Below are 23880 nucleotides of genomic sequence, written 5' to 3' on the forward strand. Positions count from 1 at the left end.
CTCACCAACTCCACTTCTACTCTCTGGCCAAACCCACGATCACCTCTTAACTGGATTATTAAATAAAATCCAACCTGTTCTCCCAGCTTCCACACCTGGGCCTTTTAAGTCTATTTTCAACATGGCAGCAGGATTGCTCCTATTAAAATATAAGCCTAACCATATTACTTGTACAAAACCTGCCAGTTGCTTTCCATTTCACTCAATACAAACTAAAGTCCTGAGAGTGGCTGACATGTCCTTAAAAGACCTGTTCCCCCACCAAACCTTCCTCTCCAGCCTCCCAGTCCCCGCCCGCTAACCCCACTCTCCCCACACCCGCCACACCAGCTGCCTTGCCCTCCGTGAACTCAGCAGGCTCCTTTATGTCTCAGTTCCTTTCTTCCTACTTGCTGTTTCCTCTTGCTTGCAGTGCTCTTTCCCCTAATCTCCTCATCTCCTTTGGTCCTTCACTCAAAAGTCATTTTCTCCATGAGGCCATCTTCTTGCATCCTTTTTTAAATTGCAATCTTCCTAATAATCCCAACACTCCTTATTCTACTTCCTGACTTAACTTTTTCTCTATAGCACTTCCCACCATCTGTTTTAATAGTTTTATGTTTTGTTGTTTGGCTCTGCTGGCTTGAAAGTAACCTTCATGAGGGTAGTTTTTGTTTGTTTTATTTTATGCACTAATCTTTCTCTAGCACTTAGAACAGTGCCCAATGCAAAGCAATTACTCAGTAGTAACTGTTGAATGAGTAACTCTCCTTTTTGAAGTGCTCTCTGATTTTCTAAAGCCGACTTAGGCATTTTCTTTCTGGATGTCCATAAAAATTATAACATAAATACAATGTATTTATTCACAAATATGTCAGGCTGTGTGACTGACTCTGAGCTTAACTACAGGGGACAGGGCTGACTACCTAATTTAAAGAGCCCAGTGCAAAATGTAAATATGACGTCCCTTGTTCAAAAATTATTAAAAACTTCAAGATGGCAACTACCAGGTCTTAAACCAGTGTGGGGCTTTTCCAAAAGCAGGTTGTATGTCCCTGAAACCAGCCCTGAAGAGAAACTATATATGTGCCTCTTCATCTTCACATCTCAAATGAGAGCAATGTCCCTGGCACGTAGCTGATGCTCCTAAATGCTTGTTGACTGAATGCATGTGTCTTTATCTGGAAGAAGATAAGAAGATAAAAAGAATTTGAAAGTAGTCCACTTATGTAGTACCACCACAAAATAGCCCTGATTTTTTGAGATATAATTAAAACGAGGAGCCTGTAGTAAGTTAAATGCGTTTTTGCAAGTGATACGACAATTTGAAGGGAAGTCAGGATTATGTGTTGTTCTAAATTCGAATTCACTTTTCCACTTCTGATCCAGATTGATTCAGAACTTTCTAAGTTTTCTATTTCAGAAAATTGAAAAAAAAAAAATTGAGAGAAATATGATCCTGACCTACTCTATTTTATCTTATGAAAGAAGTCTTTATTTTATTCAAGGTTTAAAGCAACATCCTTTAAGACAATGTTTCCTAAAATCATAAGGTGATAGATTTGGTCAGTGGTGGCATGTGTTTTGTTATTTAATTGTATTAACTGAAAATAGGCAATCAAGTATCTAGAGACCCTTTTTGTTTCCTGATGCAAAAATAAATATATCAGAATACATTTCTGTAATATTTATTTGATTACAAATAAGTTGATTCTCAACTCCCAAGAGGAGAGAGACTTTTGAAATCAGTGTGTTCCAGTAGGAATTTGAAAGTAGGCTTTAAATCCCAAGAGAATTTTCCTTAAAGAATAGAAGGCACATCTATTTACAGGTCACTTAGAGAAAAGTTATTCTATTTTCAAAGTGCTGACTTTAAAAAAAAAGTCCATAGGTCTCTGAAATGGGCAATGTACTGAATAGATAGACGAAATGAGATATAATTGAATGAGTAAATGAGAGTGAGCCTTCTATAGGAGCGAGACCAATGCAGAATCTTCAATTAATCTATGCTGTCTTCATTTCCTTAAAGTGAATGCAGCTTTTTTCTATAAAAGACAACAATGATATAATACCTTGTATTTGTAGAGCACTTATTTATTTTTTCAAAAGACTTTTTTTCTGCTCTCATAGTATCATTGTTAGGAAAACAGCACAGGCAAGTTATTTTTATATCCTTCAGAGAATTGCACACGCACGCACTGAACAAAACTTACAAAAAAGGGAAAAATGAGGAGCAAGTAGAGAGTATGGAAATTCAGTGAGTTTTAGAATAGATCATTTTTGCTGTAGTGAAAAATTCATTTTTATTTTAATATTTTATTTTTGACATGAAAGTGTATCCAAATCTGTAAAATTTTATGTTTATTATCCACTTGCAAACATTATAAGGAGAGAGAAATAAATGATTAATTCAGTATAGAGATCAGTATCATGAAGATTTTCCATCTTTACTTCAAATCTCCTGTAAATGAGTGTTGTGTTCTTAAAATTTGCAAATGTAAAATACATGTTATAATCGCTTACTTAGCATTTTCTGAACATCATATAGGTATTTTTTTCTAGATAAGAAATTTACAATACATGTGATGCTTCACATTTTGAAATAAGTATATAAGGTGATATCCTTTGAATTCAAAAAATAAGTCAAGGTAATGTTCTGAACTGCAGAATTTGATATTTTGAAAACCTAAATTAATAAAAACTTCATGGAGTGATTTATTATAATATTCAATAATTTTGTATTAGATATAACCAATGACTTGAATAAATCCTAAACTTAATGAATGTAATTCAGAACTCTTTTGGGGGACTAAAAGAATGCAACATGATTATTTTGAGAATTAACTGATTTCCTCCAGGCAAATTAAAATCCAAAGATCACTTTTCTGCATATATTCTATTCTTGACGTGTCTGAAGAAAGAAATAGTTAATGAGACTTGCAAAACCTGGAAGAAAAGGAAACAATATGAGATCAAAATGTAATCAATAAAAATAATTTGTAAAGTTAATACTAGATAATCACCAAAATGCATCCTGTAAAGGGAAAGGGGTCAAGAAGGGTGAGAACATTTGAGTGAGGTACATATGGTTGTGAATAAGAAGTCTGCACAGTGAGTCTTGTAGGGTAACCCAGCTGCCACCAAATTCCTTTACAAAGGGGACGAAGGAATAGACTGCTCAGTTTTAATTACATGGGCTATCACTGGGCTAGATGCCTCAATGAACTGCTGGTCTGTTTTGTGTTCATCATCTTTCCAACCATGTCACCAGTCTTACAAAACTGCCTCTTTTCGGTATAGGATCATGAAAGGTGGTCTGTAAAGGGTAGGTGATAAAATGGAGCAAGATCCAGCCCCCCTTCAGTCTTGTCTTAAATACCTCAGCATGGACACGGCTGAGAATAAACATTTAAAAAGAATGTTATCAATCCTTATAAGAATGTCTTGTTTACCACCATCCTGAGACAAATGCTGTTACCAGTTGAAGGGAATTTATGAAACCTTAGGTGAGTGCCTTTGTGGATCAACATAAAATTAAACTTGGTATCCTATTTTGGCCAAGCCATGCATTATATATTTATTCCAATGCTGTAGTCTACACAATAATAATCTATCCATTTTCACAGTTTCTTTGAATTCAGAGCCTTCACTAGCTTTCATCAATCTGGATCAATCATCACTGAAGCTGGAGAATGAAGTACTATTTCTGAACCTTGCTTCTGCCGTTGGCACCCTGGGGGTCAAGGAATATGTAGATTTTGCTTCCTATTGTATCTGTAACATCTGGCACAGTACCCAGCACACAAGTAGGTGTTCTCCCCCCTCCAGATTTATTGAATGAATGAATGAAGCAAGGAATGAATGAGTATATGAGTGAATAGTAGATTTGCTAATGTCTAACATCTGCCCCAATTTAACAAATTTGCCAACTTGCAGACTGCCAAACATGGTGCTCTCACTGCCGAGATATGAAGTATCTTTTTTAAATCACAAAGCAATGAAATTACTACCTCCCAGGATGACAACTTATTAATAGGCTCCACCCAGGCAGATTTAGGAATATCCCTCCAGCTAGGACCTATTTCTCTCCTGAAGGTGAACAGTTTCAACGTCCTGGCTCCTACTGGATTAATTTATCCGATTAGATCTCCGTCTGGTTGTTCTGCAGTTTATTCTGTATAGTTTATATTCAATAGGTTTTTTTTTTTAAATCTTTAAACATATAAACAAAAGCTTACCTCTGAAGCCAAAAGTCCAAAGTTAATTCCAATTAATGTTAAAACATTAGCATGATACCATGTGTTGATTTTATTTTCACAACCCTAAGGAAAAGAACTTACTTAGACTGACTTGGAGATGGAAATGGTTTTATACATAATTTCATTACAAACAAGACAAGAAATGGAGATTAGTAATTTATCAAAGTCTAAAAAGCAAGTCAATGTCTAACCAGAGACATTTTAGTCCAGAAAGCTTCATAAGATGGCAGGACACCTCAGTTGCTACTTTCAAAGTTGCTAAGATGTCATATAGTTGAAATCAGAAATTTATTAAGGTTTGAGAGGGGTTTGATTTTCTGCGCACTGATAATTCAGTAGGGTATATACTACTGCCTAAAGTGCTATTTCCCAAATAGGAGAGCGTTTTTAAAAGCATAATGCTCTATTTATCTGTATGTAACTGAAAGAGTCATCTTAAAATTAGAATAACATCAGTAGACGAACTATATAAAGTATTAGAAGCTCTTGAGATGGAAATCCCTAGTTTATCAGTATCCCCTATCTGTAAACAGCGGTTGCTACAGATGAACCTCTACTCTTGCTTCTGCCAAATTTACCTAAACACCACTTTTGTCACTGCTGGGGCTTCCTCCCTCAGTTTTTGCCTAACCTCATTCCTCTTTATTTCTGCTACTGCAACTCCTTTACCAATCCTGTACACCAGAGATTTGCCAAAAATGCCTCCTCTCTTTGCAGGGATTTGGAAAGGATAGTTGAAGAGAAAGGTTGATGGTCCCCAAGTTCTAGGAGCACTTAGATCACATACTCCAGAAAGTTTAATTAATTAATTACATAATGTAAATAATACTACAATTCACCTCATTATGGTTTCAGTTTAGTGAAGTTGCTTAAGAACTTAATAACCATGAATAACATTTTTTTAAGATAAAAATTTGCTCAGAATTCTAAAATGACTGGCAAAAAAAGGCACTGTAAACATTTGGAGAAGCCTTATCTTTACCTCTAGGTAAGTTGCATTCAGTGGCTCATCACAAAACCAGTTTCTTAATGTAGAATTTGTGCAAGAACATGGCACCTGTTCTGAATTTTCTTTATTCTTATTCTTTATCCAATCTGTGTAATTTTTTTGGCCACAACACTGTAACTAGGAAAAAGGTTCTGTAAGTTTCACTCTGAAATATTCAAAATGCAATTAATTATATGATTCCCATGCACATTAAAATGGTTTTGTGATAAATTTATTAATTAATTCTCCATTGAAATATAGTGAATTAAACAAATAAGTATATTTTTGTTTGTTTAATCCATGACGTTGTTGCTGCTGTGGTTGATGTTAACCAGAGCTAAACATCTCTAATATAAGTGGGCTATGTTTGAATGAAAGCATTATATCTGAACTTGTCTTATAGAAGTTCAGGATGAAAGATATACTTGATTTATTAAACCATTTTGAAGGCCTGAAATAGAAGAGAAAATCACCTTAGCCATATCTTCTCCTAACTATAACAGTTCTCTTTAAATTTATCCAAAATATGCTGCCACGTATGTTTAATATACGTAGCGACTCAGGGTGATTTCCACTTTCCTAGGGTTAATGTGAGATGTTAACTTTAAATTTTGTATTGTGTGAAAAATTGCCATAAAACCCCTCCAAAAAAGATGATAAGGAAAATAGTCATAGAAATGATCAAACATCCATGAAATGTCTCATTTCCAATCCCATCAAGTTGAGTTGAGAGGATGTGAAAGAATGAGCTTTTATGTCACCTAGAAAATAAGAGAAAGTTGGAGCATTTCATTGTTTTCTAAACTTGTTATTGAAAGTTGTAACACCATCACTGCCTATGTCCCAACATGTACCAATAATATTGTTACTATCTTGGAAAGGTTGAATGACTAAAATAGTGCTTTAGAGTTTGGGTATTGGAAGTTAGCTTAACCAACCAAGCCTACATATACTATCTCAATAATATTCATTGCTAGGAACTATAATCTGGATTCTGATTAGTCATAGTGGTGTCATACATATAGAACTGTTTTCCTAATTATCAGCTTATGAACATAGGAAGGTTTGATACTCTGCTGTCCATCATAATGCAACCCGAAGAGGTAAGACCTGTTCAGATCACGTACACCAGCAAAAAAAAAATGAGATGAGTAAAAGTATAATTCATTTAAATTCTTCTAAAAAGCATTTCTGTTATTAAATATAATAAAAATAACAATTATTTGTATGTGAGGCTCTGGTGAAGCAGTTAAGAGTATAAAATCTAGTAGTAGCCTGTTTAGGATTGACTCTTGGCTCTGCCACTTATTAGGCATGTGACACTGGTTAAGTTACTGAATTTCTCTGACCATCTATAAAATGAAGATAATAGTTCTTACCTCATTGGGTTGGGAGGACTAAATGAGTTAATGTAGGCAAAGCACCTATAAAAGGGCCTGGTACTACCTAAATGTTTGCTTTTTTTTTTTTTTTTAATTTAAATCAAGCACTTACTATGTTCCCGTGCTGATCTATTCTTGTAAACCATTTGGCTGACTCCACACCTTCCCTTACCTTGCCCAGAAAAATCTGAACGGTGGAAAATAATAATCCTAACAACATTAGCTAGCAATTATTAGTTGCTTACTGTGTCCCAAATCCAAGGCTTTCTACATAGGCTATATAATACTTCATTTATTTTGACAACCAGAGGTATTAGTATGGATCCTAAAGTGAAGAAGGTTACTTGTCGAGGATAACAAAGCTACTGCGTGGCAAACCTGATGTTCAGACTGAGGGTAATCACTGCGCTACTCTGCGGCCAGCAGGCACTATGCTCAGATTTATCTCCTCACAGGTGTAACAGGACAAATTCCCTCCCTTGGCAGAAGACCCAGACAGATGAATCCAGGTTAAAACCACATCAGTAAACCCAGAAAAGGAGATACACATGACCAAAAAAAGGATAAAACTCCAGATATGTAAGAGGAGACAATCATTGCTCACCTAGTCTATTTAGATGAAATACAAGAACCTCTCGTTCCTCTGCCCAATCCCCTGTCCTTCCTTCTCTACCCGCTTCTCTGTGGTGGTCACCTTTGGCGTCTAAATTTTAGTTTTATGTTAATTTCGTCTTACTGTTTTCTGTAAAGCATTCAGAATGGTCCACTTGGGTATGTCTTCAGGCAAATCCTTAGACCCATACTTAATAATGACTGAATCAATTTCATCATGCCACATTTGGCGAACCTGTTGAAAATTTTATTAAAAGTGAAAATGTGATAGAAACTTTCCTTATGGTTCCTCATAAACAGTAATCAAAGTCAGTTTGTCCTTTCCTACTTATTTATAAGCGTTTCTTTCTTCCCTTATTTTTAACAACCGGTGAGTGTTGGGGCATTTGGTCTTTCCCATTGTGATCTACAGGAAGACTACGTTAGATTTACTTTATGATTAAGGAGAAAGTTATGTGCTATTCTCCTGAATGTCTGAGAGGCTTTCTCTAGTATACCTTCAGGGTCCTCTCATTCTATGAGTCTATATCTTTTGTAGTTTTTAATTCATTTTACAACTTTGAAAGCTGTAGAAAACTGGATTAGGCAATGATTTTTTATCAGGGAAATGCAGATGAATTTTTCCTGGTGGGGACGTAATTTATCCTTTCCCTTTCCGAGTCTGTTTATATTGGTTTTGTATTGTGTAATTATCTTGTCTTTGGACTCTCCTTTGAAATGGTTTTTATATCTTACTGGTTCCCACATTAATCAAGATGTTAAATAAAATTGTTGACCTGTGTCTATTGTATATTTTTATAAGAATTATGACTTTAATTTAAAAAGTATCTTTTTACAATGCTAAAACAAAAACATTCATATCTGAAAGTTTGGGGGGAAACTGCTGTCTTAAATCTAGATATTGCAGAGGTAAATTTTAATAGTAATTTACTTAAGCATTTAAAAGTTTCTATGACTTTCATGACTAATTCCTAATTTGGTTCTGAAAAATATGAAAAGATAGAAAGGCCAGATGCTATTTGCATTTTATAAATGAGTAGACAGATGCTCAGAGAATATAATAATTTTTTTATTTACACAGATAAAGAAAAGCTGAGACTTTTAAATTTAATTCATTTGAATTCTAGTCTAATAATTTCTCATTGTAATATGCTGTCTTTGAATAATGAAAATTAATTAAACTGGTGGGAAAACTACAATAATTAAGACATCTGTACAAGTTAAATTCTTACACACATATGTATGCTTTGATACATTTAAGAAGATTAGAATAAATAACATGTTGTTTAGACCTATAAGTCATCTATTTAACTTATTTCTCTAAGAATTTTTAATTTAGAATAGAAAATGATGTTTTTCCACTTGATATTGTTGTGGAGAGGGGTCAGGCTTATGACCTTATTTACCTTCTGAAGCATCGTTTGGGAGATTCAGAGTGCGTATGAATCACACCTCAGTACAGAAGAGTAAAAGTGGGTTTCATATATAATCTATGTGACTACTGTATAAACCAAATTCCCTCACATGTGTTCAGTTTGACAAACATCCACTGATGCCCTAGTCCATCTCCAACACTGAGTTAGGCACTGTAAATGACATAAAAACTTAGAGGCTCATGAGAGCTTAATCCAGTTTGAATATAGAAGGCAAGTTAAAGTAAACAAAGGTGAGATCTCTGGGATCAGGTAATAAGTATTAGAGTGCAGGCTCTGTCATTTGGCCATGATGTATTTTAGCAAGTATTCCTGCTCTCAGAGCCTCAGTTTCCTACCCTAGGAAGTAGCACTAGCAATGCATCTCTGGGAGTTGTTGTGAGGATCAATCATATAGTGCCTATAAAGTGCTTTTCACAGCCTCTGGCACCTGGTAGTTACTATTAAATGGTAGTTCTTATTATTCTTAAAATAGATAGAGAGGCTGATGGGTTGGCATCTGGTGCTTTGCTTTGCCACCAAAATAGCTTTACAGGACTTCCTGAGTCCTGTAAAGCTATTAAGCTGTTTTGCTGTACACACACACACACACACACACACATTGTGGATGTGGAGAGAAGAAATTTTGGTTCCAAATGCCAAGCCATTAACAACAGGTCCTAGGTAATCAGATATCCAAGACAGACGTCAAGCACAAGAGAGCAAATGAAGCTGAAGGGCAGTGGAGTTATATAGGAGAGATTTTGTTGAGGTTTGGCCATTAATTAGGAGTCAATGTATAGAGAGAATCTGAAGCTAGGGAGCATGGGAATTAATCACTTCTCCTTCAAAATCAGTGAAGGGTGGGGAAAGGTATAGCTCCGTGGTAAAGTATGGGCCTAGCATGCATAAGGTCCTGGGTTCAATCCCCTGTAACTTCCATTAAAGATAAATAAAAACCTGATTACTCCCCCCAAAAAATTTTTTTAAAAAAAATCAATGAAGGAAAGGAAGAGAGCTCTCAAATAGCTACTCTGTGATAGGAACTTTAAAATTGTCAGTTAATCATAACTCTAAACGTAGGTAGATGAAGATACAGGCTTAAGGCTGTTAAGTGGCTTGTTGCTATCTCGTCATATGCAGATCTGTATGACTTCAAGCCCATGCTCTTATCGCTACAGGACAATCTCCTTGATACAAATACAGACCTTGACTGCACTGAAACATTGACATTTCTTAAAGAATTAAAAGGAGTTATCAGCTGTAACAGGTAAGTTTTATTACCAAAAAGTTTTTCCAGGCAATCTATTATGTGATTTTTTGAACTTAACTTTAAAAACATAAATATTGTTCTAATTAATTTAATTATGTCACTCATAACCATACCTGTACAAAATATATGAATTATTCAATACATTTTATTTGAATGAAATTGCTAAATTTAAAATTAGTGTAAGTTGAAAATGTTTCTTTACAAAAATAGAATATAGTGTAGTGATTGGGGTCAGCAGTGATACCCAGGGTTGGCTGGGAGGCCAGTTTGGAACTTCCCACACTAAGCATCACCTCCTCTTCCCCTACATTTTTTGTTATTTACAATATTCTCAATCTTCTGTAGACAGAGTTAAAGACATGTTTCTCAAGCCCACTATTCCAATCCCATATAGAATTCTAGTATTTCCATTGAGCCCTTTTTCCCTGCTAAGACATTTACCTTCAGCTTTTAATACAGGGTTAAGTTTCAATAATCTAAAGTATCCAATATTCCTGATTTTTCAAATGATGTTTCCATACCTCGTCTTTCTTTGTGAAGATTAGAGCTGAAAGGACAACCTGAACACCAAAGGCCCACGTTAACAGTACTGCATACTGAAACAAAAGAAATATAGAGATAAGAGCTATGCTCCTAATATATTTTTTAGGTGCTACAATGATAGGAAAATGTACACGTCATATGATATGTAGAGTTTTAAAATGTACATAGGCATTGCTGAAGTTTCCTGCTCTCATATACATGAGTGAAATTATTGAAACAAAAGGAAAAGAAAAAAATCAATGAAATTTGGATAAGAGTAAGATAGAAAGAAGTGATAGTATTCATGAGAACCCTAACCGACTGGTCTAATGGAGTTGGTGATATGTGTATGCACATTTGGATTATTTCTTTGAAAACTGAAAATATTTCTATCCAAACCCAAACAAAATTACTTTCATGCTTATTTGACTAATTTTTTTTAACATTATGGCCACTGCAGTCTTCTTCTTCACAGTGGCACATAGTGTACATATTATTTAGAATTCATGGTAATCTTAGCAGTCTGAATATTTTACTAAAATATGAAAGAATGATTTACTGTTAGTGTTCTTAGTATTTTAAACATTTAATACTTTAAAATAGTCAATTAAAATTGCTTCCTTGACATAAATTATATTTGCTATTTTCAGAGACAAAAATATGGTCTTTAGATATGTTTAGAAGTTTAGTTGTTTAATAGTTCCATATACAATACCTCACTTAATCTTCACAACCAAGAGATTGGTAGAGACAGGAAAAATTGTGTGCAATAACTAAACAAAAATGTTACTGTTTTTTTTTTCCAATGACAAGTTGTTGTCTAGTGGACAGTGTCAGGTTTCTGATCCTACGAGGGTATGAAATGTTACCTTTGACTAAGCTATTATTTAATTCTGTAGAGAGTTAACTTACAGAACTCTGAGAGCAATACAAATATTCCCTGTCCAAAGTAATGCAAATGATTACTATTCATGGAAATACAAATGTTTACAGTCTATAGAGACTATAAATCCACACAAATCTAATTCTCATTTAAACCAGTTGTTACTTCTTACTGGTTCCCTTGTTAATTGTTAATTAATTATTCAAATAAAGTCTCGTACACATGCTCGTTTACATATAGGTGATTCGTGATTTTACCTTTGAAAATTATTAGCACGTAGCACAGTGAGAGACTACCCGAGAACTTTTAAAAGAAAGAAGTAAAATTGTACCAAAGAGTTAAACTGCAAAATTAGTGTCTGTTTGATTAGAGCAGGAACATGCAAAATCACATTTAAGACAGAGAGTAATGCTTAGGCCTATAATATTAGCCCATAGCTTGACTGTGTGAATTAACATGGTTAAAGAAAAAGGGTGTCCATCAGAAGAGTATGGGTAAATTCAGAGAAGAATAGCAAAAATGCCATGATTGCAAAATGTTGCAATACCCTTCCATGGAGTATCCAGAAGGGAGAATGGCATCTTGGCTCCAGGATCTAAGCCATCAGGTCCCAGTATCATGTATATTCCTTTTGATGGGGTCTCTCAGACTTTCTCAGTTGGAGGCCATTGATACTTGAATCACATGAGGCAGAAACTTATAAGATGTTTATGTTTCTCTCCCTCTAGTTTCCCCCTTCCTTTCCCATCTTCAAACCCTGCATTATATTAATAGTAGGCACTGTATCTCCTTTGCCTAAATGGAACATTGTGGCAAGGAGAAAAATCAAAATCTTCCTGCAAGCCATTTCTGTCCTGGTTTCCATATCTAAAATCAGAAGCCCCATGAGAAAATTATGCTAAAGGTCCTAGAAGAAGAGAAAGATAAACTTTGAGAATAGAGAGTGGGTGTTTCAGGAGAATAAGAAGAGAAAGTGAGGTTCTTTTTTTAGACTAAAAAGATGCAGAGACTGATCCTAGAGTCTGTGGATTCCCAAAGCAACAAAAGTTAGCACTTGGCTTCCTGGCATTGCCATGGTAAGGTGGCAAGACCCTAGAGGGAAACTGAAGGTATCATTTCCAGTTTTGCCTAAAATGCTTCTGCCAGCGGTAACAGTCAAATAATCATAGGCAGCAATTATTAACACTAGACAGCAACTACTTCCCACCAGGAGTCAAGCAAGCAGGAGTCAAGCATGATTCCTTTAATTGTTGTGTCACTGCCAGGGTTGAATGTCTCAGGTCTCGGGGGTGGGGGTGGGAACTGCAGGGAAGGAACTGGGGTAATGGCAACTCACCAATCCTTCACAAATGATTTTCACTGATACACCTGTACTGGTATATACCGGATGAAGAGCAACCCTACCTTTGCCACTGTAGGGCCATTCAAACAGCAGAATATGTAGACCTAAAGGGACCATGTGAGCTGGGAAATTGAGTGCTTTCTTTCATGGTAACCAGTGTAAACTGATGACCAGAAACCATAGTGAACACCCAGAATTTCAGTGCTGCATAAAAGCTAAGTATCTCTGCATCCATCCTAGCAAGAGACTCCATTGGCTACAGTTGGATTTCCTACCTGCTTAACAGGAGAGTGCCTGTGAATTAAAACTGATCTGATTTAAAGAAAATGTTAAAAGCTCTATTTCACCCAAATCTGTGGGATGTGATCCATGCTGGTCACGTGTATGGTAAATGGCTCATGTTCAGGTCAGTATTTCTGACCATAATTCATCTTTTCATGTTACATGCCTGGGGAGACATAGTGTGCGAGCCAGATGCCAGAATCTGGTCCTCTCAGCAGTTATTTCTCTTTGTTAAATAATAAATTGTGATCTCAATTATATGTTAGCTTCCCACATAGCACTCCCACAGAGAGAAAATGTGCCCAGTAAAAGCCATGTCTCCTTTCCCTTGCTAAGTTTCATTGCTCATTGACTTGAACATACTTTATTCTGATTTTAGTCTTCCGATTTAGGTTTGGTTCATTGTAGTTCACCTGAGGAGATGGCTTCCTATTGACTGTGTGTTGAAAATTAATACCTAAGTGTGCAAGTGTTGAGGTCCAGATTTGATCCACAGAAAACTCACCAAGAAAATTCCACTGGGAAAGATTCTTGAGAGGGAGCGCTTCACCTCCTTTCTCCCAAGGGCACACTACACTGCATTGTTACAGTAACATAAGTCATTCTTGCTCACTTAGGTGACTTGAACACTGAAAATCGAAGATACAAATTCAGGCTATTGAAATGAAATACATACCAGAATTAGGAGCCATCTGATTTCATTGTGAATTCCCAAATAACCCAAGAGACAAAGAAGAACAGTAGCAGATCCAGTTCCCATCAAAATTCGAAAAATATATACTTCCAAGTGACTATTTTCATCTGTGGAAACACACATAACTTATTATTAAGTGATACTTGTTTTCTGTTGAATAATAAATGCAGCAACCCAAGGTTTCCCTAAGCAGCTGTTGCCAAACCATTAGGATTCTCTTTCTCTCTTTTTTAACCTCATTCTAGCACCTCTTACTCTTAGCAACAACTTTTCTTCCTTTAATGACATGGTAGGGAATTTCTTAAATCTCAGAAGATATCTTTACCTTTACCTTTTCTTCATTGTCTTCTACTAAAAAAGACAATTTTTTTCTAGGGCGAACGCTTCTATGTCCAATGTACCTCCAAACATTTATGTATTCATTCATTCATTTATCAAAAATATTTTGAGCACCTAACATATGTGGGTTGTTTCCCTTGAATGAAACCCTCAGTTTATTGCTAATATGCCCCCATTAAAGTTGTTTTATTCTCTCCCCATCTAGACTGGGCTGTCTGTACTAGAGACTAAATATTTATGTAATCAACAAACTGTTAAATGCTTAGTGTTATAGCACAGATGTAGAACACTAAGTGCTTAACAAATATTTTAAAAAGGGAGGACTGTATGGATTATATATGCCCTAGGTTCTATGGGAGAAGAGCAGAGGCAGTGGGCAGCAGTGTGCTGGAACCAGACCGTTTTGGCACATAAAAGCCAACTGTTAAATTTTCACAAAATCCATAAGCCAACTCAGTCCACACTGGCCCCTTGAAATTGGCCATCATAGGATTATTTAAACCACAGAAATCAGCAAATACCATAAATGCAAGACTCTATCCCAGAACATTTACCAGCACATCACTGGGGACAAGGGCACCTAACCCAGTAGGGGAGAAGGCTGGAAGGTGGAGGTTGGCAAGATCACTGGAGAAGGTAACACCGGAGCTTAGCTTTACATTGTAACAGGGAATCTCTAGGTTGGAATGGTGGAAGCGTCCCGAGACACAGACCTACGCAGTGTTGGTAGGAAATTTAGCATTGCTGGCACTTACGGTTTCAGGCAGGTGAGACAGGGAAGGTTTGCAGGGGTCTTAGTTATGAGCATTTTGTGTGCTGTTTTCCAGTCTTCCTCACTGGAATTAAGTGCCATGAGGGCAGGCCCTTTATCTTTCTTATATGCTACTGTATCCTCAGCTCGTGGGATAGTGCCTAATGTGTAGAAGGTGCTCTATAAATATTTGTCATGTGAGTAAATAATGACAATGGGGGGCCAGAGAGAAGTTCTCAATGTTTCATGGTTAAATTTGAATTAATTCCTTCCGTGGCATTTGGAAGATGGCTGAGAAAGGAGATCAGAGGACAAGGCTATCAGAAGCTATTACAGTGGCAGAGGATAGATGAAGACCTCAGGTGGCATGGTGTTATCACAGATTGAGAGGTGAGGGAAGAATGACTTAAAAAGAGGTAAATTAACTGAAAGTTAAAAAGAGGCAAATTAATTGAAAGTTACAGAAAAAGAAGAGGGGAGGACCCAACGTTTCTTGCCTCAAACTGGTTATTTAACTGAAAACTTAATTGAGATTTCACTAAGTATTTTAAATACATGACTAAAAAAAATAGAACTTAAAAAGTAAGTTTCTGACCAAATTTGCAGGTTTTTTTCCACAAGCAAGTACATTAGGATTGATAAGAATTATTTTTCAAGTCTATAATGGAGGGGAAGCAAAAAGAAAAGAAAATGATTTTTGCTCCACCTTAATCACTATGTTATTAAATTAGATACTGCATGGGATGTACTCAGCCCAGTGCCGGGCACAGAGTCCATGCTAAATGACCGGAAGCTATTATTGTCATTGAGGGGAAGGAAAGGAGAAAGAAAGATCTCCCCACACCCATTTACTCTTAGCAGATGTTTACCGTTAGCAAACATCATGAATACTCTTGCATAGGCAAAGGATACAAACAGGAAAGAAAGGTAACAGGCACTTAGCTGTAGCTGAAGTTGACATAAATTATTTAACATTTTGTAGCACTGTATTTATTACATAGTAAGTCTTTATTTAGCTTGCTTTTTCCTACATATTTTTTTCTTACTTGATATCCACTAATAAATCTGTTGGCTCTAAAGTACACAGGGTTTTTTTTCCATATAGTTAGTGAATAACAGTGGTGTTCAATAGAATTTATTGAGATAATGGAAATGTCCTAATCTGTGCAGTCTGATAAGGTAGCCAGCACCCAGTAGCCACCTGTGGCTACTGAGCATTTGAAATGTGGCCTCCTTTCTGCCAACCAAGGATATTTACATGAATATAACCCTTGGTCTATGAAACTTCAGTCCACAGTAACCACAGCACTCCACAAAATGGTAAAATAGGGTTAATGTGAAATCCAAAGCTTTTTTCTAATAAAGTTGAAGGCATTCAATTACTTTATTAATATTGGGGAAATATTTTATATATATAAAGTATATATATACTCTAATATATATATACTCTAAAGTATATATAATATAATATGATATAATATAATATAATATAATATAATATAATATAATGTAATATGTAATCTCACATCTTCTTCATCCATTCATCCATTGATGTATACTTCAGTTGTTTCCATAGAGAATACTTTATTTCTAACCAAGTGCTCGTAGAATATATGGTAACTGAATTTTAAAAGAGATTATTTAACTTGGGCAGTGAAACTATGTTGATTTCCATTATCTTTTCAAGTCTACAGATCTGCAAAAGTCCAAAGTCATCAGAACAACCACAATCCTCCATTTCTCTCATCCCTCATATCCAAAGTTCCTAGCTCTCTCTCAAAATTCTTTCTACTTTATGACCTGGATTCAAGTCTTATTATTTAATGAGGTGTTTGTAAAACCAACTGACATAGACCTTCCGAGGAAAAATTTGACGGGACTTAATGAATTTTAGAGAAATACTGCCACCTGCTGAATAAAACACATATGCATTTGTTTAAATTTGAATGCCTTGTTTCACTTAAGAGATAAAGGAAAATACATACCCAAAAGTGTGAAAAAACTATTTCTGTCTAATAAAAGCCATGCACCAAATACCATAAGTAAAAGTCCAAGCACCTGCAAAAAAGATAGCCAATTCTTATTTTTTAGTAACTTCCAATAAAAATGGATTAAATTTTCTTTCCTAGCTATTGAAGATACTTACCAAGAAAGCTCCATTAATGAGATTAAGAAAGTATTTAAAAATTAATGTTTCATTTTTCCTTAACATTCTTCCTCTCCATATACTGATGATTCTGAAAAAATAAGCACAACCTTTACTATAAACACTCACCACAGTAACAACTTTAAACAATTCTGCCTACTCATGTTGTTTATTTGCATATTTTTTTCTCATACCAGCAGTCAGTATAACATTTCTTTCTGATCTCCTGAATGTACAGAAATATTGAGGGTATCTTGAAACTGTACCTGTTTTTCTTTATCTGCATTTTTTTGGCCAGGCAGTCAAGACCAAGCAGTCATTTGTATAACATGTTAAGAGCTGCCTTACTGAACTTCTTGCAGTTTTCAGAAAGTAAAATATTTTATTTTGTTTCCAGTCTTAGCATACCTTGTTCTCCTTGCTAGAAACCTTTCATTTACCTCTAACTGTTACCTTTTTTTCCCAGAATAGTATCTGTTCCTCACTGAGGTTTTGCCTTGGAAGCCTTTCCCTAACCTCAATTTGTTATCTGTTTTCACCTTGTCTTTCTTCCAATGTAGCCTCTGAGGTCTTTAACTGGAGAGAGAAGGCCTTTTACACCATTTAAACCCCAAGTCTAGCATATAGTAGGTACTCAATAGATATCTGTTGAATGAATGAATCAGTGAATAGGTGAATTAAATCATTTAATTAGTTCACAATTTACTTTGATATACAGTGTAAGGAAAAGAAGTAACTTAAGGTGGTTTAAATAAAAATTATTTTCCAGACAGCCAATTTTTCCTAAAATATTTATGAAAAAATCAACACTTACCCCATTGGTTTGGGGTGCATTGTTTATTAGATATGAATGTTTTAAATTTTCTTGGGTATGTTTCCGGGCTTTCTTTTTTCCTTCATTGTTTCATTTCTCACTGGCTCCCTATTTTAAAAAATACTGTAATTTACAATGTTTCAATACATGTATTGTTTAATTGACATGGTGAAAGCAGATTTTGTAAGACTAATTTGAAGCTATTTGTCCCTAGTTAGAAAGAAACTAATCTATTTGTTTAACTGAAGGATGCACTGGAAAATGGAGATTTCTAGGTTAGTGTCCATACACCTCCCCACCTTCAACCCAAGGCCTTCTTCCTAGCTTCAGGACTTTCTCTAGGCTTTGTCTTTTACCCTGTGCCTTGAACTCACCTGCTGTCATTTGGTTTCCCCAGGTTCTGACCTCTAGTCTTTTTCTTGGATTTCTCCAGTGCCTGGCCCATTTGGATGGGACACTGAGTTGGAAAGATTGCTTGATTTTTATTTCTGTTTCCTTCCCAAGGTGCTGTATATCTACATTTTTGGCTTCAATTCTATTTACTGCTGCATATGAGATCCTCTCCTACATACTGAACGAGAATTTAGGGCCAAAGTCCTAGCCTCTGTTTCTCTACAAATGAGAAAGAAAAAGGAGATAACGAATGAGAGCTCTCTGCAGAGACTCTGTTGTGAAATGCTGAAGGCAGAGACTTGACTCTTGATTTGGTAACAATTAGCAGGTTAGAGTCAAGGCTAAAATGTTTTATTAAAACATCCAAATGCAAAAATACACAGAAGTTTCTTCTTTCTCAGTACCAGGTGGGTAATTAGGTCTCTACTGGGAAATCACCTTAGGAACATGGGGCTTTCTCCAGGCTGTTCAATATATGGCTGCCAGATATGCTCAAGTGTCATCCTTTACAAGCAGCAGAAAGGAAGAGGATGAATAAACTCAGGCAAGCATCTGTTAAGCAAGTGAAGTGGAAGCTGCACACTTCCCTCTGCTCCTATTCGGCTGGCACATACTTAGTCATATGGCACTTCTCAGCTGGAGGTGGAGGCAACTGTGTGCCCAAGATGATGGAAAGAAGTGAATTAGGGTGGGAAATGCCAACACAATGCCTGACAGTTCAGAAAGGGCAGAATAAAAGATAGCTGGAGGGAGAAAAAGAAGGCTTGGATACAGTTTCATTATGCTTTACTACAGACGAGAAAGAAGCAAAGATGATCAGAAAGATTTTTTTACAGTGGGAAAATAAAAGGATAATGATAATCAATAGACATTGTTTGAAAAAATTACATAAATTTCATGAATTTAATGTTTAATAATTGGGTTTGAATTGATAAAAAGATACCTTGTGGTTAAGCACTGGAAATGGCATGCAGGTAAGTGGACAGCACAGGTTACTCAGGCTTGGGAATCTTCCACAGAGAGCTGATGTCATGGGAGTAAGTGAAAGAGATGAGGGATTCATTATAGATAAAAATGAGTGGAGGTTTGATGGTAGAGAATGATAATAATTAGAAATCTTTATTTTTTAGAGACAACTTTTACGAAATGAGAAAATAACCAAAGCAAGATCTCATGGACACTGACAGAGGAAGAAATTTCTAAAATAGTGTTACATGAGACAGATGCCAAAAAGGGTGAGAATTCCATACTATCAAAGTCAGCCCACTTGGTTAAGGAGGTTGCCCGTGGTAATTTCAAAACAGTAGTGATTTAGTCAGTTCGGGCCGCTGTTAACAAAATGCCACAGACAAGGTAGTCTATGAACAACAGAAATTTATTTCTCCCCATTCTGCAGGCTAGAAGTCTGAGATCAGGGTGCCAGGTTTCAGACTTCTTAGATCCTCACATGGCGAAAGTGGCTAGGGACCTCTGTGGGATCTCTTCTATAAAAGCCCTAATCCCATTCATGAGGGATCCACCCTCATAACATAATCACCTCCTAAAGGTCCCATCTCCAACACCATCACAACCGGGTGTGAGGATTTCAACATGTGAATTGGGTGGGGGCAGGGAGTGAGGGTGGGGAACATTCAGACTGTAGCAAAGAGTTCAAGGTAAAGTTAGAACACAACAAACAAGGTGTCTTAGCAATGAGTCAAGGAAACCCGTAGCCCTGTTTGCATAGAATGGTAAGAGGTGGTCAGGTGCTGATCCTTTCAGCCACAAGCCCCGCATACTCAAAACAACGTCAATGAACTTGAAGATGTTATAACACAAAAATACACAAGTTTCTCGAGTTCCTATTTAAATATTTGTAGTGTGAAAGAACTTTGTTTTATTTTGCTATAGACAAGGAATTTAGTTTTTAATGTTTTTTAATTGAAATGTAGTTGATTTACAATGCTGTGTTGGTTTCTAGTGCACAGTATAGTGATTCAGTTATACATGTATTTATTACTTTTCATATTATTTTTCATTATAAGCTATTATGAGATATTGAATATAGTTCCCTGTGTGATACAGTAAGACCTTGTTGCTTATCTGTTTTATATATAGTAGTTATATCTGCAAATCCTGAATTCTCAATTTATCCCTTACCACTCTCTTTTCCCCCGGTAACTGTACGTTTGTTTTCTATGTCTGTGAGTCTGTTTCTGTTTTGTAAATAAGTTCATTTGTGTCGTTTTTTTTAAGATTCTACATATAAATGATATCATACGGTATTTTTCTTTCTCTTTATGGCTTACTACGCTTAGTATCATAATCTCTAGGTCCATCCATGTTGCTGCTAATGGCATTGTTTCATTCGTTTTTATGGCTGAGTCATAAGACTTTGTTTTTAACTTAATCAAGTAAGATCCTGGTGTGGTATTACTTTGGTTCATTTCCTGTTTAGTTAATTAATGGTCCAACAACAGAGATATTTTTCATAGTATAAATGCTATAGGGAAAGACAGTTTGCAACAATTCACCTATTCATAGGTGTCATTTTTCACTGAATAATACTCTAATCACTTTTTGTTATTGTTTTTAAGTTTCTTCTAAGTGCCAGGAGATGGGAACACACAAAAAAATGAATAAACAAGACAAATTATTAGGGAATCAAATATTAAAACCTGTGGCTAAGTCTGAATTAGGTGTTGGGGATGTTAGGACTGGGAATAAATGGAACTAGGAAGTTTCAGAAAGGAGATGAATTTGAGATAATCCTTGAAGGATAATTAAGAAGTTCCCAGTTAGACCAAAACAGGTAGAAGTAGGAAGTTTTCAAGACAGATGGAACACCGTGTTCACAGGCTTTATAGTGAAGTGCATGGAGGCACGGGTCAGAATGGCAGGAGAGGAAAGATAAGGCTAGAGAGGTAGACTCAGTAAAGATTGCGAGGGATCATGTATGCTCTGCTAAGAATTTGCTTTTATGTTTTCTGAAAGTAAAATGGGGAACCATAATTTTGTAGTCAGTGTAGAAGTCAAAATAGAAAAGAAACCTAAGATCGGGGATACTGCACAAAGCTAATATTCTAGTTCATAAGAAATGTGTGTGGTCTAAATGGCAAGATGGCAGTGGGGATGGAAATATGAGAGATATAGCAGGAAGCAGAATTGGCAGCATTGGGATATTAGATGCAAAGATGAAATCCAAACCCAAGTCTATAGAGCTTAAATACTTAAGCTATTAAAATTATCCCTTATTCTATATATGTCATTTATACTGATTGCCTTGACCATCAAAATTTTGCAAGTTAGGCACCATTATGCTAGTATCCCCAATATTACCAGTGAGGAAAGAGACTCAGGAAGGTAAAACAACTTTTTTGAGGTCATCTAGTTAATATGAGGCAGAGCTGAGATCCAAACCCAGAGATACAAACCTCTCTTGCTACCCTTTGCAAGCCCCATTATCATCATCTGTAAACGTCGATTAGAACAGCAATGCATCTCAGAGGGTTGTTGTGAAAATTAAATGAGATTATGTTTGTAAAGCAATTAGTCCAGCACCTGGCTGAATGTTACCTAATAATCTTATTACACCACATCTTAGTATAGAAATACTAAGGTTACACAAGGGTGGTGTTCATGAGGTTGGAAAATGGAATGGGGCCTGGTGGAAAGGGATAGCTTCAAATAGTGGTCACGGCAGCTGCAGGGAGGGTTAGAGAGGGAATTTGAGACTTCTGGATAGTCTTTAAATGGAAAAAGAGAAGCAGAGTCTATGAATCTGACACAATAGCTCACATTAAAAATATTATTACTTAATAATCACCCTCAAGAAAATGAAGCAAAGAAACACCTGCTATGCAGCTATTTGCAAACTATAATGTTACTCAGATATTTAAATTATATCACTGCCATATGAAAAATAAGATGGCTAATGAAGACTGCAATTAAACTAAAGTAATTCCACCACTCAATGAACATTTTCAAAGAAATCTTATTCTTGTCAGATATCTGAGAAACAAACAGTTTGCTTTCATCCTTTCATTGTCTCAGTCAATATGGATATGTGTTCTCTAAGGGCAATATGTTGGGCTAAGCCAAAAGGCTATAAGCCAACCAGACCTGTGGATGATTTTCAAAACAAGAACAAAGTTTAATGAAAAGAAAATAACCTATTAAAAAGAAAAAAAAATTCAGATTAAAGGGTTATGGACTAAGTCACCTAATCCATTTTAGGCTTTAGTTTCTAGGAAAATTGTAATTAAATAGATTTTTGCTAAACACTGTGGAATTAAACAATAGTTTCAAGTTAAATTGACTTATAATCTATAATGATTTGAGATAATTGTTGTGTTTTTCCTTATTTACCAATTTAGTAATAGCTACGTTACGACTAATGGATAAGAGTTGTCACTTTTCTTCCAAAGTAAAAAATAATGTCAAAGTATAAGAGGTGTAATAACAGGCACCATGGATTAATTTATCTTCAGAAAAACTTTCAATATTTTTCTTTTTTGTTGTCAATCTGTTTGACAAGGTGAGCCTTAAGAAGGAAAGCAATTCAGACAACTTTAGTAATCAACTAATCAGAAATTAGTTGATTACTAAATTAACTCTCAAATTATTTTTAAGAATTGATTGATTACTAATGGATTTGATATTCTTTAGGCAAAGCCTGGATAATTTCATAATTACCAATAAAATTAATCTTAAGATTTTTACATGTGAATTTTAACATGATCTGGTAGCCTGAGTATTTTACATGAAGAGTTTGAATAGCATATAAATCAACAACAAAACTGAATTAAGAAAAGAAAAAAGGCACTTGAGCATGTACCTTGATGATGAAAATATCCTAAATGTAATTAGATCTGAAACCAGGAGTATTTTATTTTAAAAAATCATTATCTTTCTTAAAGTAGGCACACCATTTTTTTTAATACCAAAAGTCTACTTATTTCTCATTCTATATTAATTCTTATGTTGATGCAATACAAGTTAACTGTTACCAGGAAATACAGTCTATTTTCTTTCAAAGGCTCAATGAACTGTTTGCTTTTGTTTTATTGTATATCAGATATCTTTTACAGTTATGCTTAGCCACTTCCTCTTGGAATTTAATGCTTCGTTTGGAAACTTTAAAAAAAATTGAAATCAGAAATATGTTACTAAAATGAAATCTCACATTTTGTACACTATATATTTGCTCGCCAAAAAAGAAACTTTGTTGAATTTTTAAGTTAAAATTAAAAAGCATGATATACTTAAACTTTAAATTTTATATTAAAACAGAGGGTGCCATCGTCAATATTTTACAGCAAAACATATTCCAGAAAATAATTTTCAACTTTCTTACCCCCACACTTACTCACTTAGAAGTTTTGGACAGGCATTGAGTGATAATTGATTGGGTTTGTTTGTTTGTTTGTTTGTTTTAAATAAACTGTTGTTATGGAAGGCAAACAGTTTACTGGCTTGACTTCCATACTTTCAGGCTCCAGAAGTATATATTCAGAACAGGAGTAAGATTTTGTGTAATAAACAATTTGTACATGAGCAAATCAACATTGATTAGGTGCAAATAATAAATATAGATAGATCTGAAACAATTTAAAGGTCGGGCTACCTCTACTTGGGTAATTGTAACAAAATGTCATTTCTTTATTAACTACTTTCCAAAATTATTTAAATATTTAAAGTTACCTGGAAGAAATTTTATGTTCCTCACCCAACTCCTGTCATGAAGCGTTCGTTGCGATTTCGAATAGAGTTAGTTTGTCCTACTGGGGCACCGGTAAGGAAAGGCCGGTCCATCTTCCTTGGGATTGGC

General features: G+C 35.4%; 1 protein-coding gene across 1 annotated transcript; it reads right to left on the minus strand.

The window, feature by feature from the left end:
• Window positions 1–2724: 2724 nt before the first annotated feature.
• On the minus strand, window positions 2725–23816 carry TSPAN19 (tetraspanin 19). Its single transcript, XM_010975090.3, has 9 exons — window positions 23754–23816; window positions 16865–16955; window positions 16704–16776; window positions 13611–13735; window positions 10427–10501; window positions 7345–7455; window positions 5221–5364; window positions 4218–4301; window positions 2725–2925 (listed from the first exon to the last, which is right to left on the minus strand). The coding sequence occupies exons 2-9, from the start codon at window positions 16928–16930 to the stop codon at window positions 2857–2859; spliced, it is 747 nt and encodes a 248-aa protein (XP_010973392.1). The 5' UTR covers window positions 16931–16955; window positions 23754–23816; the 3' UTR covers window positions 2725–2856.
• Window positions 23817–23880: the final 64 nt, after the last annotated feature.

Source organism: Camelus dromedarius, chromosome 11 (assembly GCF_036321535.1).
Source record: "Camelus dromedarius isolate mCamDro1 chromosome 11, mCamDro1.pat, whole genome shotgun sequence".
NCBI classification, from domain to species: Eukaryota; Metazoa; Chordata; class Mammalia; order Artiodactyla; family Camelidae; genus Camelus; species Camelus dromedarius.